The sequence below is a fragment of the Talpa occidentalis genome, unplaced genomic scaffold (genome assembly GCF_014898055.3).
Source record: "Talpa occidentalis isolate TD23 unplaced genomic scaffold, MPIMG_talOcc4v2.1 talOcc4.10, whole genome shotgun sequence".
Lineage (NCBI taxonomy): Eukaryota > Metazoa > Chordata > Mammalia > Eulipotyphla > Talpidae > Talpa > Talpa occidentalis.
This window is the reverse complement of record NW_023600993.1, coordinates 20,282,018-20,296,394: the sequence shown is the minus strand read 5'-3', so window position 1 is coordinate 20,296,394 and position 14,377 is coordinate 20,282,018. Positions and strand designations below refer to the sequence as shown.

The following is a 14,377-nucleotide window of genomic DNA, read 5'->3' as shown; positions in this document are numbered from 1 at the left end:
CAAAGCATAAGGACCTTGGAAGAGAATGGATTAGATTATTTCTTTTCTTTCTTAAAAGTTGTTTTTTCCCCTTCTGCTTTGGAAGGTTTGCAATGTTTTGCTTCTGTCTGAGCTAGAACACTGTCTGTTTCCTGTTACAGCTCATCGTTGTGCTGGCCCTGAATGTCTGTTTTCAGGTCACCTACTCTGTAAGCCCCAGTTCCTCCCTGCTCCTTTCTGGCTCCTTAGCCTCTTCCTAAGCTTCCTAAGCCTCCTCCACAGCTTTTTTAGGACCGCTCTGGTGTGAATGCTTGCTAACTGAGGTTCCATGTTCTGCGTTCCCTGGAAGGCACACACATGGAGCACAGACTTTGTGAGCTGATCACATTACCCTTGACGTTCAGATAGTCCTATTTCGTATCCGGCAGCTTTTCCTCAGAACTTTTGTGTCCATCTGTGCAAAACCGTGAATGTCCACCTCCAGTGCCCCCAGTCCCAGCCCGAGGGAGCACAGGAATCCTTGTCCACTGGTCCATGCCCATTGTACCCTGCTTTGTAGGCTTTACCACTTAAAATGTGGAATTTCCTGAGGAGCCGGAAGGGGCGGCTGGTATTGTTCTTCTCCCCTTAGCCCTCTGACTCGGGATGCGTCTTTTGGTCCAGCTTATGATAACTGTGCTGGATAAGGCCCAAGGCCTCCAGCGTCCCAGCACCAGTTGAAGGTTAGCAAGGCCATACATGCCTTGCACCCCTCCCACAGACCCCTGCTGTGCAGGGGGCCAGAGTGAGCTGCTGCTCTCAAAGGCTTTTTGGGGGGGGGGGATTGGTTCCTCTTAATCTGTGCACAGAATATTATGCTTAGTAAGTTCATAACAAGTATTTGATGTTTATAGTGTTCCTTTGGCACAGTAGAAGTTGAGAAGGGGAAGTTAAAGATAAAATTTTCATTCTTCTAAGAATAGTCTGCAATTTTTATAAGTATTAGTCTTTGTTGAGCTGAAGATAGGACTAAAATGATGAGTGTAGACTCTCACAACACAAAACTTAGATTCTCCTCAGAGGTTAAATTTTGGCATGACTTTTACTTAGTGGAGAAAGAAAACAGAAACCTTTTACCCTTGGCTAGCTTACAAGTGAACGTGGTACTGCATATTCGGTCTGTAGATCTGTTTTTGGATTTCAAGTGTTTCCTTTTAATTAGAGGACCTCGGAGTAAAAAACACGGAGGAAAGCTTTCTATATTGATTTGACTTCTAAAGGTACCTCTCACCCCAGATTTTTTTTAGTTGTTGATTAGAGATGCTTTCTATTGAAGTGAATATATGTACCTGTTATTTAGTAACTTCCGATAATTACCAATTCTTACCATGAGATTTTTGAATAAGTATTCTGTGGATTTAAAAAAAAAAATGGCCTAGAAGCATCTTTCAAAAAGGATGAAATTAAGCAATAAAATGAATTCAGTTCTTTAAGAAAACAAAAATCTGGTCTATATTTTTTGGTTATTATAAATATTACCTCTAGTTAGGTCCTCAGTATGTATTTCATGAGTGAATGTGGATGACATTTTTACAGGGTCCAGATGAAGAAGCTGTTGTGGATCTTGGCAAAACAAGCTCAACTGTGAACACCAAGTTTGAAAAAGAAGAACTAGAAAGTAAGTCTGGTTTAAAATTAACTTAAGCTTTGTGAAGTGTTCAAGTGTTTCTGAATGTTGTTTAAAGAATAATATAGCAAAGGCCTATTTAACTCTCACCCATATCTGAAAATGTAACTTTCCCAGATTAGTTGTTCTTTGTTGAAAGTATTGGCATAATACAGATTTCAGAATGCTTTTCAAAAAACTTCACTTATGGTTACCGTTAGTTACTTGGAAAATGGAAATGTCACCATTACAAATACAGCTCATTATATGTATATGTGTGCGTGTGTGACACACACACCCACGCACACATATACGTATGTATTTTTTTTTTTCTGGAAGGCTAGCTAATTGATATTTATGAGCAAATTAGAGTGTCACGCTAATAAGCCACAGTTATATAAATGTTCATTTTATAGGTTTGTGACTTCAAATCAGCCTTTTAAAATGCTGTAACAACCTCAGCATAGAATTGTGTGGAACAAATGTCTTTGGCAACTTATCTTCTCTTAGCAGGAAGAAATTCTGGCAAATGGCTCCATTTTTTTCTTTCGAAATAATTTTAGGGTTACAGAAGAGTTGCAAAGATTGTACAGAGTGTTCCCGTATCTCCTTGGCCCAACTTTTTCTAGTGTTAACATTTTACATAACTATCATAAGCTGAAAATGAAGGAATTAGCATTGGTATGATAATATTAACTGCACTACAAATTTGATGTAGATTTTCACTAGCATTTCCGCTGATCTCTTCTGTTCCATGATTCAGTTGAACAATTCTAGATCCAGTAGTCTATTTAGTTGTCATGTCTCCTTAGTTTCTGATAGTTTCTCTGCTTTTCCTTGCTTTTCATGACCATGATGCTTTGGAGAATGGTGGCTAGATACTTTGTTAAAATGCATCTAATTTGTGCTTGTCTAATGTTATACAAATAGTCCAAGATTGTGGATATTTGGGGAGCATACCACATAAGTGACTTGCTCTTCTCATGTATCGTATATGTGGACATGTGATATCAGTATGACTTATTGAACACTTGGATAAGGTAGTGTTCCTAGCAAATGTTTTGATAGATTCATTTTTGGGTCTTCTTGAGAACTACATTCTAAAGTCCTTTGAGAGAGCTTGTACCTGATGGGAACATTACTCTGTTGCTTTTAAAAAGGAGATGGAAAGACCTACAAATAAGTGCTCTCTACATTTACTTTCAACAATATAAAAAGTTCCGTCTTTTAAAATAACCTTTAAAAGTCTAGACTTGCTAGGCCTTCTGGAAAGAATCTCAGTAACCTCTAGAAATTTGTAGTTAGAGTCTGACTATAAAGACTAACAAGGATAAAATTTTTAGCAATAATTTTATTAATTCACGTATACAGTGATTAATTCCATCCATTATTATTTAATGTCATCTCTCAATTATATATGACCTGAGCCTTGAAGAGAGGCAGTCGGCAGTTCTTTGGCATTCTTTGTTACCCCAGGGCTCTCATTTTGCATACTTTGTACTATCTAAATTTCATCATCAAGTTTGAGGAAGAGATTAAGTTTATTTTAGAGCTTAACTGAATAGACCTTTGATGGAATAAAGTAAAGGGGAAAGGAAAAATTAAAACACAGGGTGATAATAAATGCAGGAAAACAATAAGACTTGCTCTCCCAACCTTTAGATTCTGCCATATTCTTATTGATTTTATCTGGGCTTTCTAAGTTACAGACTCATAGACTATTTTTGTCTTGGTGCACTGGGGCTTGTTTGCCAAAACCCATTATTAGTACTAATTGGAGTAACAACTTTTTAATTCCCAGTGGACAATGGCAAGAGTTTAACTCTCTGATTTCCACTTTTCTTGATGCAGAAGAGTTTGATTAAAATAAAATTGTAAGATCAGTAAGTTCTGTTAAAGTTTTTTAACTTATTGAGATATAATTCACATAACAAAATCCTCCATTTTCAATTGTATAAACTCATAGTTTTTTAGTATATTTACTATGCTGTGCAGCCATCACTACTATTAATTCCAGAGCATTTCCACTACCTTACATAATTGGTTTTTAAATTTGGGCTTTTCTAATAAAATTTGTTTAAGTAATTGGTATTTAATATCTGTACATTTTTATTGAGTGCTTATCACATAGTAAGCAGAGTGCTGGGTTTTGGAGATGTTTAAACAAATAATTTCTGTTTTATGTCTTCCAATAAGTCTAGTCAGTCATCTTTTAAAGGATTCCTTGTCTTTTTTTTTTTTTTATTTAAAGATTTATTTATTTATGCACACAAGAGCTGGGGTACAGGCCAGAGATGCAGGAGGGTGAGAGGATTCACCAGAGACAGAGGAGGGAACAGAACAGGCAGATTGACTGAAACACACTGCCGAGGGGAGCAGCGGGTGAGACAGGAGAGATCTGTTGCACCATGTGGGTTGCTCCCTGGCTGGAGATCAAACTTATGCTGCAGAGGCTGCGGATTGCTTTGGAGTGCAGTGCTTAACCCGTTGCGCCACCAGGGAGGCCCCGTGATTACTTGTCTTTAATATGTTAGCATATGAAACTAGTCAGAGTCTCATCCCCTTTTTCATTCTTAGTTGGGCATCAGAAAACTTTTTTACTGATCTGTGCATGTTTGTAAATGATTGAGAAATCATCACAACTGTTGATTGTGGTGTTGCAAATAAATTTTAGGGAGTCAGCAAATTTGCTGATACTTAATCCACAAGTAATGAAGATTGGTTCTACTTTCATATCTCTTCTAAAGATGAAGGTAATGATTTTCTTGAAGTATTTTATTTTCTCACCGTTTAATGAAATTTGTTAGGGAAAAAAATGTCATTGTTCATACTTTAGTATATTTTTATGTTATATTAAGGGCATAAAAGCAGCACTATGCCAGATGTTTTTTACATAGTTGATAATTCTTGTAGTCTACCTTTCATACAGTGTAGCTTACATAAGAACCTCCTTTAAACTATTTAAGAAATCAAACTCATGCCCCTCAGTATTTAACATAGTGCTGTTCACTCTCTCGGTCCTTGATTCAATTTCATTTAGTGGGAAAAAGGAAAGATTGTCTTTCATAAACAACTGCTTTGTTGGTCAGCATGCTGCAACACCAGTAGTAGCTCTTTCTATTCTAAAAGTATATGATAGCCTTATTGCATTGCTTTTTTATCCAGCCTGGCTAGATTGCTAATGGGCCATTAATGTAGATGGAATTAATTTATGTCTACATCATATGACTTTCAGATGGACCAAGCTATTTTCTTTTCAAAAGATTTTTTTGGACTTGTAGACTGATACTTACACAAGTAGCCTGTGGAGCCGACCTATTTATCAGTCAGTGGTATTAGTTCTTGGTGTAACATTTCTGTGTAGTACTTCAAAAAATAAGAGAAATAATAGGAGACCAGCATTGATAACTACATGAACTTCTATCTCTTTCATTGTTGTTCGAGTAAACAGTGGCATATTTTTATGCAATCATTATTTTCCCCTTTTGGCAAACCATGACATGTTTCCAAACTTTTTGCTAGGTCATCGAGCTGTGTATGTTGGTGTCCATGTCCCATTTAGTAAAGAGAGTCGTCGACGGCATCGGCATCGTGGACACAAACATCATCACCGGAAAAGAAAAGATAAAGAATCAGATAAAGAAGATGGACGGGAATCTCCTTCTTATGGTAAGAGAAAACAGTGGTTTTCTGTTAACAGTTTAAGGTTCTTTTCCTGAAAAGTTTTTGTAATTGAGTATTTCTTTTTAAAAATTTTATGCCTGCTGCATTAATTGACACATTATATGCATTGAGGAATACTAACTGAAGTAAGAATATTTTTCTGTAAGAAAAGTATTCAGTTTATAGTTAAGATCTGTTTGGGATATGTGGAATAAAGTAAGAAGCTTTGTTTTTTTCATTGCATTCTTGCCTTAGAATTATAAATTTAAGTCTTGACATTTAAACTTCAATCTGGGGGTATTTTATTTCCTTCGTTATGTATCTTCACTTTTTAAATATGCAGTGAACACATAAATGTGAAATCCTCAGGCTCTTGGAAATGATTGAAACTTTTTTCATTTTTAAACATTTTTATGCCAGGATATTTTATCCACTAGGCTGGGTTTCTTGGTTATTGGTTAAAAAAAAAGAAGAAGAAGAAGAAGAAAAGAGTGCTCTGATTTGATTATCTGTGGGAGGACAGGATTCCTGTAAATCTAATATTTCTTTTTTTTTTTGGTAAGAGAAAAAAAGTCATGTCTTTAAACATAGTGTTACAGGGTTTTGGATATTGGCTTATTTATTTTACATCAGTTGTAAGACTAATTTCACTGTTTACTATAAACATACAATTTTTCTTTTCTGTCTACAAGGTGATCTTTCTATGCTACTCTTTTTTCTGTATTGTTGGTTCTTGTTACCTTCTAGAATTAATGGCGTTTTAATAATTTTGAGAAGAATGTTGATGGAATAGATGTATTTTATACCAAGCATTTTACTTTCAAAACTATGAATTTGTGTTTTAATGAATTGAGGAAAATTTTGAATCTATCTAAATTCTTATTTTGTCAGACACACCATCCCAGAGAGTTCAGTTTATCCTTGGTACTGAAGATGATGATGAAGAACATATTCCCCACGATCTCTTCACGGAAATGGATGAATTGTGTTATAGAGATGGAGAAGAGTATGAGTGGAAAGAAACTGCCAGGTAATAACACTGCATTTTAGTTTCAATTGACTTTACTTGATTTCTTTTTATAATGAGAATATATAATTGAACTTGTGGTTTAAAAACAGTGAACAGAGAATTACCTCATACCTGGAAATTCTATCTTTAGGTTTTCTCGTTGCCCCAAAATTTGTTTCCTTAAGTAATCCTTAATCCTTGATTGTAACACTAAAGAAATTATCATAGATTTTCATGTCTTTAATTGGACAAGTAAGTTTGAAAAATCAAAATCGTTTTAAAAGACAATTAGAATTTCAAAGTATGAAGTTCCACATCTGTTTTTGTTGACTTACTGTGATACCTAGGATAAAAAGAGGAAACTTCAGAGATAACTTGAGACTGTAGGTGTTGTAGACCACTAACCTAATTTGTAAAAATGTAGCTAAATTTTGTTTTGGTGATAGTTATCTTTACTTCTCTTTAAAAGAACAAATAGTGAAATTTTAAAAGAACAAATTTCTTGTCTTTAATTTCTGAAAACAAATTAAATTGTCATTTTATGTAAACTATTTATATTTTCTATTTCAGATGGCTGAAGTTTGAAGAGGATGTTGAAGATGGCGGTGACCGGTGGAGTAAACCTTATGTGGCGACTCTCTCCTTGCACAGTCTTTTTGAACTAAGAAGTTGCATCCTCAATGGAACAGTCATGCTGGACATGAGAGCGAGCACTCTAGACGAAATAGCAGGTTATAGCAAATTGACCTTTTTTATATTTAAGTTGTACTGAAATTAGGGATATTTAGATAAGGAAAAGAAAGTGGCGTTTCAGACCATTGAACAACTGTGTGTTGAGCTTCCATTCTGTGCAGGACAGGTGGGGACTACACCTATATTTAAAACTTTTTGTCTGTGATAAATCTGTAATCAAGAAGATTTAAGTTAGACATAACTGCAGTATCAGGAAGAAAATAACTAGTCTGTAAGCAAGGAATGTATTTTGTTCTCTGGAAATGGAGAGGAAGGAGTGTTTTGCTGCTTTGCTTTCTGGACCAGGTATCTGGGGAAGATCCAGGGTACATTAATTACACAACCTACCCTGAGAACAAGGAACATGTGCCACAAGAGTGAAAAACTATTTTAAGGAGGAGGAAAAGAAGGGCAAATCTAGAGACTATAGACAGGTCTGAATCTCAGGAAAGTCTCATGTGAGTATATACAGATTTCTTGAATAATAGGAGATACATTGAGGCAACAGATTAGAGATGAATTATAATAGTTACTGAACTGAGAAGTTGGACTATATTTCGGCGGGCCGCTGGCACCCAGAGATGTGTGCGTGGGAGCTGTGTGATGTAGCTGTGCACCAGGTGTGTCGTCCTGGCAGCTCTGTATAGTGTGGCTTTCGGGTGAGTGGCGGTTAGAAGCAAGTGAGCCAGTTACTCTACTGGGAATAGTCTCAGTAAGAAATGATGGCAGCCAGAGTTCTGTATAGAACTGTGGTAGATGGTAATGAAGGAAAGAGAAATTTGAAGGATTCTCTGGAGGTGGAAAGTGGAAAAAGATAGCTATGTTAAAGCTATTTGGCCATTAACTAAAATTCTTCAAAATTTACATCATTTCAGTGGAGTGAATCATCATTTCAGTGAAGTTGATAGCATGATTACCATCATAGATTGGTCCCATGGAAAGTCTATGGTATTTGATTTTACAGAGAGTCATAAACTTACTAGATATTCTCAGACCAGAAGCCCTTCAATATTACCAGATTGTCAGATTTGACCATATACTGCAAGTCTTTAAATGACCAAAGTCTTTACATTCTTGTCTTACATGATGGAAAAATGGAGTTAGGGTTAGGATTATTCAGTTTGGACATAAATGTCTTACCTTGATTTGTAGTTGTCACGTATAATTCAGTAAATGTTGTATATACCACCATTCACGTGTCTGGTAGCCTCTAGTTAGTGTGTTCATATTAGCGTGTACTTGCTAGGTTGATTCCTTCTGGTATTCTTTCAGAGTAACCTTATCAGTTTTGAAGGTTGATTCTTTCATGTCAAGTTACTAGTACTGTTTAAAAGTTGTATTTCATAAATTAAAAATAACCCAGTCATCGTATCGCGACAATGTACAGAAAGGCATTGCCACCAGTGTTCCCACTTCCCAGATCCACCTTATCACCTGACATATTTATCTTCCTAGAACTTAATACTTCATGATAATTTATCTATTCATGTGCTCATTGGTTTCTCCACCTGGGAAGAGTGAGAGCAGCTTGATCACCTGTGTTTACTGCTGTAGTCTGGACACATAGCCGGTACTCAGCAAATCAATGATTGAATGAATGATGCTCATCTGCTAGAGCACTTCTGAGGGAAAATATGAGGTGGAGCAATAAAATGCCTTCACTTCTTAGGGAGTCAGTGTTACTGAATATTCATTTCAGTAGAATTTATTGTATCTACATCAGGAATGCAATTTCAGCTGTTTAACAGTAGTCTATAAATAATAGTATTCATTGAAATGAGCATCTCATTTCTTCATTTTTGTTGGATAATGTTTATATTTGTCATAAGAATACACCATTTAAAATGACAATAAATTCTTTCTAGAGCTACTTAAGGATTTATTTTCTTGTGAGGTTTCACTTACTATTTATTCTACATTATTATTGCTTTATTTCATAGTACTGACTTACTGTTTTTTCCTTTGAATAGATATGGTGCTGGACAACATGATAGCTTCTGGCCAGCTGGATGAGTCCATAAGAGAGAATGTCAGAGAAGCTCTTCTGAAGAGACATCATCATCAGAACGAGAAAAGATTCACCAGTCGGATTCCCCTGGTTCGATCTTTTGCAGATATAGGCAAGAAACATTCTGACCCTCACTTGCTTGAAAGGAATGGTGAGATAAGTTGTGGCATCCAATTTTTGCTAACACTTCTACTCTAACAGCATTCCAGTTTGTTACAATTAGCCCTTGGGGAAAGACACATTTTCCTAGGTAATTTCATAGTTCATTTTGTTATCTTTTTTTTTTTTTTTTTTTGAAAATCAAATAATAGTGTTATTTGTACATTTAAAAATATCATTTCTAAAATGTCTTTCTTTCCAACATGATAGATTTATCTTTGGAAATCTTTGAGGTGAACAAAATTAAGCATTGACTGCTAAAATGATACCAACTAATTTCATTTAAGTGTTGGTAATATTTAAATGCTATCACTTGACATAACCCTGAATTACTTTCCCTTTCTGGTTTTTTTTTGTTTTTTCTGTTCAAGAATTCTTATATTCTTGATTAAAGAAATATAAATTAGGATTAATAAATTTTATTTTTCAAATTCCTTATCTTTAGTTTGAAACTTCGTATCTTTAATATTTTTTCTAGTAATGTTTTTTTTTTAAGTCTCCTGAATATGCATTATTTGCTAGGCATAAACAAGTGGTTTTGAGTTGGCTTGCTGATTTTATTACCCCTTATTTGTATGGTTTGTGAAAGGTTTTTGTGATTATTCCAATTTTATGCGAGGGGTAACTTAGCTGATGTCTTCCAAGCACAGTGGCACAGACCCACATATTCCAGTTCCCCACCCATTCACAGGTCAGTGGTGGATTCTGTAGGATGTGAGGAGACTTAGCTCTTACTGCTTTAAGATTGGCAGAGATGGAGGTTTTGTTTCTCCTTATTCTTTCTAAATCTGAGGAATATCTCACTTTCAGAGCTATGCTGACAGTGACTATGGGAAACGTGGGTGCAAAGGGTCACTGTTTCCTCTGTTACCGTTACCAAGGCTGTGATCATTATAGTGAAGGGTTAAGTGGAGGATGCCATGAGGTCTTTCTTCCGATTCCAGCTTTCAAGTGCTCTGAAAGCAAGTAGCCCTGGGTGATGGGGTTCAGTACATCTGAAGTCCAAAATAGTCATCTTTTGCAGCTTATTTTCTTATGAGCATTTGACCATTAAAACTCTTTTACTTTGTTTCAAATGATATCCTCATATAGGTAAGAAACATTAAAAATAAATCTTAGGGAGTCTAAGTTCAATGTTAAAAAATCTCATATTTTACCTCTTTCATTTTTCACATACTGCATATTCTCTACTCCTGCGAAATAAGTTCATTTACCCAAAAAGAGCTCATAAAATCTTTATTCATCATATACAATGTTCCCTGATTATTCATCATATACAATGTTCCCAGTTGTCAGTTGGTTCCTTTTAATCTTAAGACAATAGCTGATTTCTTTCAAAAACTATTTTAGCATTGGTGCCTGTTATTTTGCGGTATTAGTGTTGTAATTTAACAGTTTTTTTCTGCAGATAGGGTATTTTCTAACCAAATCACGGTTGTTACAGGTTAAAGGTTAATCTTTATTTTTAATATTTCTGAAATTTTGACTATATAACTTTGCTATTAGACCATATGGGATGGTTGTATTTCTCATGTTTTTCCTACAAAAAGCAGTGTTACTGCATTAAGGTATACTTAATAGAAAAACCTGGCATGTGAAGTACAATTATATATGATCTTTTGGTGTTCTAGACTTCGTGGTTTTTTGCTATTGTTGGTGAGAAATACTTTATTCTGATCTATTTAAAGAAAGGCTATCTATTTGGTTAAATTTATCTGCTGTATTGGAAATGAGAAGCATTATTTTAGCACATACATTACTATTTTTAGAGAGCTCAAGTATATCCTTTAAAACCGACAGTTTCTCTTTTTAAAAAAATTCTTAAATTTTCTCCAGGTTTTCAAGTTTGACTTGAGAGCAGTGATTTCCCTGTTGACTTACTAAGAATTTAATATCAATTTTAAATTAGGAATTACTAGATAATATTATTATGTACTTTTCTTGTTAGAGATAATTTCCTGTAGTGGTTTGGTACAATATAGGAAAAACACACTAAATATAAACTGTTGATGCTGGTAAGTTTTGTTTTGCATTCTATCTCTTAGATTATTTTCATTTTCTCATTTGCTATTTACCTCTTATCTAATCATAACTTTGCATTGATCATGTTCTTTTTTTTTTTAAGCCACATTATTGAGCATTCTAATTACTAACAGAATATTGTTCCCCACCTTCCCTACCATGCAGCATTAACATCAGTTTTGTTTATTTTTTTTTTTTGGATATACTTTCAGGGGACCAATTAGAGTTTAACCAACTTTTCAATGACTTTCTAACATATAAAAATCTGATTGCCATGCTAACCCTGACAGCATGAATTTGAAATATGGGACCTTAATCAAAGCTTATAATTTACAGTATAAGTTGATATTTTGTGTGTCTGTTTGCCCTCTGCAGTGAACTTCATCATTTTCATTTATTTGTTTTATCTCAGGGGATGGCCTTTCAGCCTCCCGTCACTCTTTGCAAACAGGTCTGTCTGCCTCAAACCTTTCATTGAGAGGAGAATCGCCTTTATCTCTTCTTCTCAGTCATCTTCTTCCTTCTTCAAGAGCTGGAACCTCTGCAGGCTCAAGGTGTACAACCCCAGTTCCCACCCCTCAAAACAGCCCTCCTTCCAGTGCTAGCACCAGCCGCCTGGCCTCCAGAACTTCCCAGCAGAGTCAGCCTCAGGCCCCAGAACTACTGGTTTCACCTGCCAGTGATGATATTCCCACAGTAGTAATCCATCCACCTGAGGAAGACTTAGAAGCGTTGAAAGGCCAGGAACAGAAGATTGAGGAAAATGTTGACCTAACTCCAGGCAACTATCCAAAATCCTCCATGTGTGGTGCTTTCTGCCTCTGGATCACTCGCATTCGGAATGCTTTACAGCACGTAGCTCTGGCAGCATATGTAGATGATGCTTATAATTTATTTTGACTTCTGCATGTTTTTTTCCTTCGTAGTATTAATAAAGAGAATAGAATTATTAAATGTTAATGTTTTAATTTATAAAAAGACATAAAGAAGACTACATATAAATTAAGCCCTTTCAGAAATTTTTACTGAGATATTAAAGGTCAAGAAATATGAATGGTTCCGAAAAGCAAATTCTTACAGTCTTTCAGTTTACCATGGTTTTTTAAAAAAATTGTGGGTTTTTTGTGCATGTTCATTCATAAGATGAATGAACACATATTACATATAAATTATAATGAGGTGATGTGCCTTTCATCTAAATTTTTGTGCTTTCATTTAAAGAATACAGTATGCTTTTAACTTTCCTAAAAAAATAGCATCTGATGTTCTTTGTAACTGATTTAAGTTTTGTATATTATTTGTACATCTATGTATATATGTTTTTCCACTGAAGTCATATAAAGTATTCTTTAGTGACTACTATTTACTGACAGTTAAGCATCAATGTGGCATATATGAATGCTAACTGTAGTGGTTTTAACATAAGCATTATCATAGTTCTCCATAATACTCATAATACCTAACACTTAAATGGTAGCTTGCAGGTATTAAATTAACGTGTTTAACATGTATAAAAATTTGTGTAAGTTTCGTGCAGACACCATTTTCAGAAACACAGAAAATTTAAATAACTAGGTCATACAGCTTGTGACAGTTTACATCTCTGATTAAATGTCCTCATATTCCTACCACTATATGACAAACCTCACCCTCTTGTTTTTTCCCCAAGCATATCAGATGCATTTATTCAAAAACTTGTAATAGTGCCAAAAAGACATTTGCTTTTAGAAGTATAAAGTGGAAATTTGTTGCTAAATCATTGTAACATTAATGATGATCATAGTTAAAGTAACATTGTATAGGCTTTTCTATGTACTATGTATGTTTTTCAAATAGCATATTTCTAATTCTTTTAACAATTTATGAGGCTCCTGTTAGCCCTGTGAAGAAAACTAAGACCATGAGATGTTAAGGTTATACTTAAGATAATGTGCCTGGAATTAAAAATTGGATCAGATCTATTTGCAACAGAATCTATAGCCGAGTATATACATTGTAAATTTTGCCAGTTAAAAAAGTTATAGCACAATGGTGAGGTAACTGAACTAAAAGGAGAGAAAAATACCCAGAAATAATTAGTACTTTTAATTAAAAAAGAACCTGCAAGATTTACTATTTTCCTTGAACAATTATTTTTAAGTTCCTTCCTTGCATTGTTTTTACCAATATTGGTTAGTAATACTATTTCTTGCTTTACCAGCTTCTGTGGTTTTTTGTTTTCCTTTTTTTTTTTAAAGATTTATTTATTTATTTATTTATTTATTTATTTATTTATACAAGCACAGGGTACAGTCAGAAGCACAGAAGGGTGAGAGAATTCACCAGAGCCAGAGCAGGGAACAGAGCAGGCAGACTAACAAGTACACTGCTGAGGGGAGCAGTGGGCGTGGCAAGAGAGGTCTGCCTCGCCATGTGGGACCCTCACCCTGCGGCCCGGGATGGAACCCGTGCTGCAGAGGCTGCGGGCAGCTTCGCAGCCCAGCGCTCAACTGCTGAGCCACCAGGGGAGGCCCAGTTTCTGTGTTATTAATAATTAGGGACTGTAAGTCATTTGTAGTAAGGATAGAGATGTATCTGCTCACAATAGCTTATTAGGCCTTGTTGTTAAGGAGATAAAAGGAACAATTAACTGAGACTGAAGAATTTTTTTTCTCTATTGCTTTAAGTGTGTTGTGTGATATGTCAGCCTTTACGAAGAAAAGAAATTAGAATGAAGGGAATGTAGGGAATTTCTAAAAACAAACAAAAAAAAAATCAGTAATGTTTTAGAAGACTTCTCTATGAAGTATGTAATCACTGAAGAATAGTAATGGAGACAGCTATATAGTATTATCTGTTTATGAAACAAAACTCTGATAATCTTTTATTTATCTTTCTCTACTTAGAGCTGTTATTGTATCCGAGGGGAATAAGTAAGAGCAAAATAATAGATGTGTCAGAGTATGATTTTTTAAATGACCGTATTGATTTTTTTTTAATCTGTAAAAAACTCATACTTTAGTTTGCCTTTTAAGCAGAGAAATACGGTTCTTCAGAGTTAGCTGTGCCAATAATAGTTTAATTTTTAGTGATTTGCTCATTTAAGTCTGAGCACTAAAAATTATGGTAGCAGGAGACTTCCTTTACTGATTAAAAGTGCAACTTTCAACTTAGTTGAGAT

At 35.0% G+C, this 14,377-nt stretch overlaps 1 protein-coding gene across 4 annotated transcripts in view; it reads left to right on the top strand.

Moving 5' to 3' along the window:
* Positions 1-14,377, top strand: part of SLC4A7 (solute carrier family 4 member 7) — an 82,723-nt gene that overhangs the window by 28,211 nt on the left and 40,135 nt on the right. For 2 of the 4 annotated variants that reach the window (XM_037525397.2, XM_037525416.2), the window contains exons 2-6: positions 1,555-1,636; positions 5,147-5,293; positions 6,179-6,317; positions 6,867-7,027; positions 8,999-9,187. In XM_037525397.2, coding sequence (XP_037381294.1) covers positions 1,555-1,636; positions 5,147-5,293; positions 6,179-6,317; positions 6,867-7,027; positions 8,999-9,187 — 718 coding nt within the window. Of the gene's footprint in view, positions 1-1,554; positions 1,637-5,146; positions 5,294-6,178; positions 6,318-6,866; positions 7,028-8,998; positions 9,188-11,629; positions 11,999-14,377 lie in introns of all 4 variants that reach the window. The other 2 variants (XM_037525425.2, XM_037525406.2) reach the window with 2 other exon arrangements.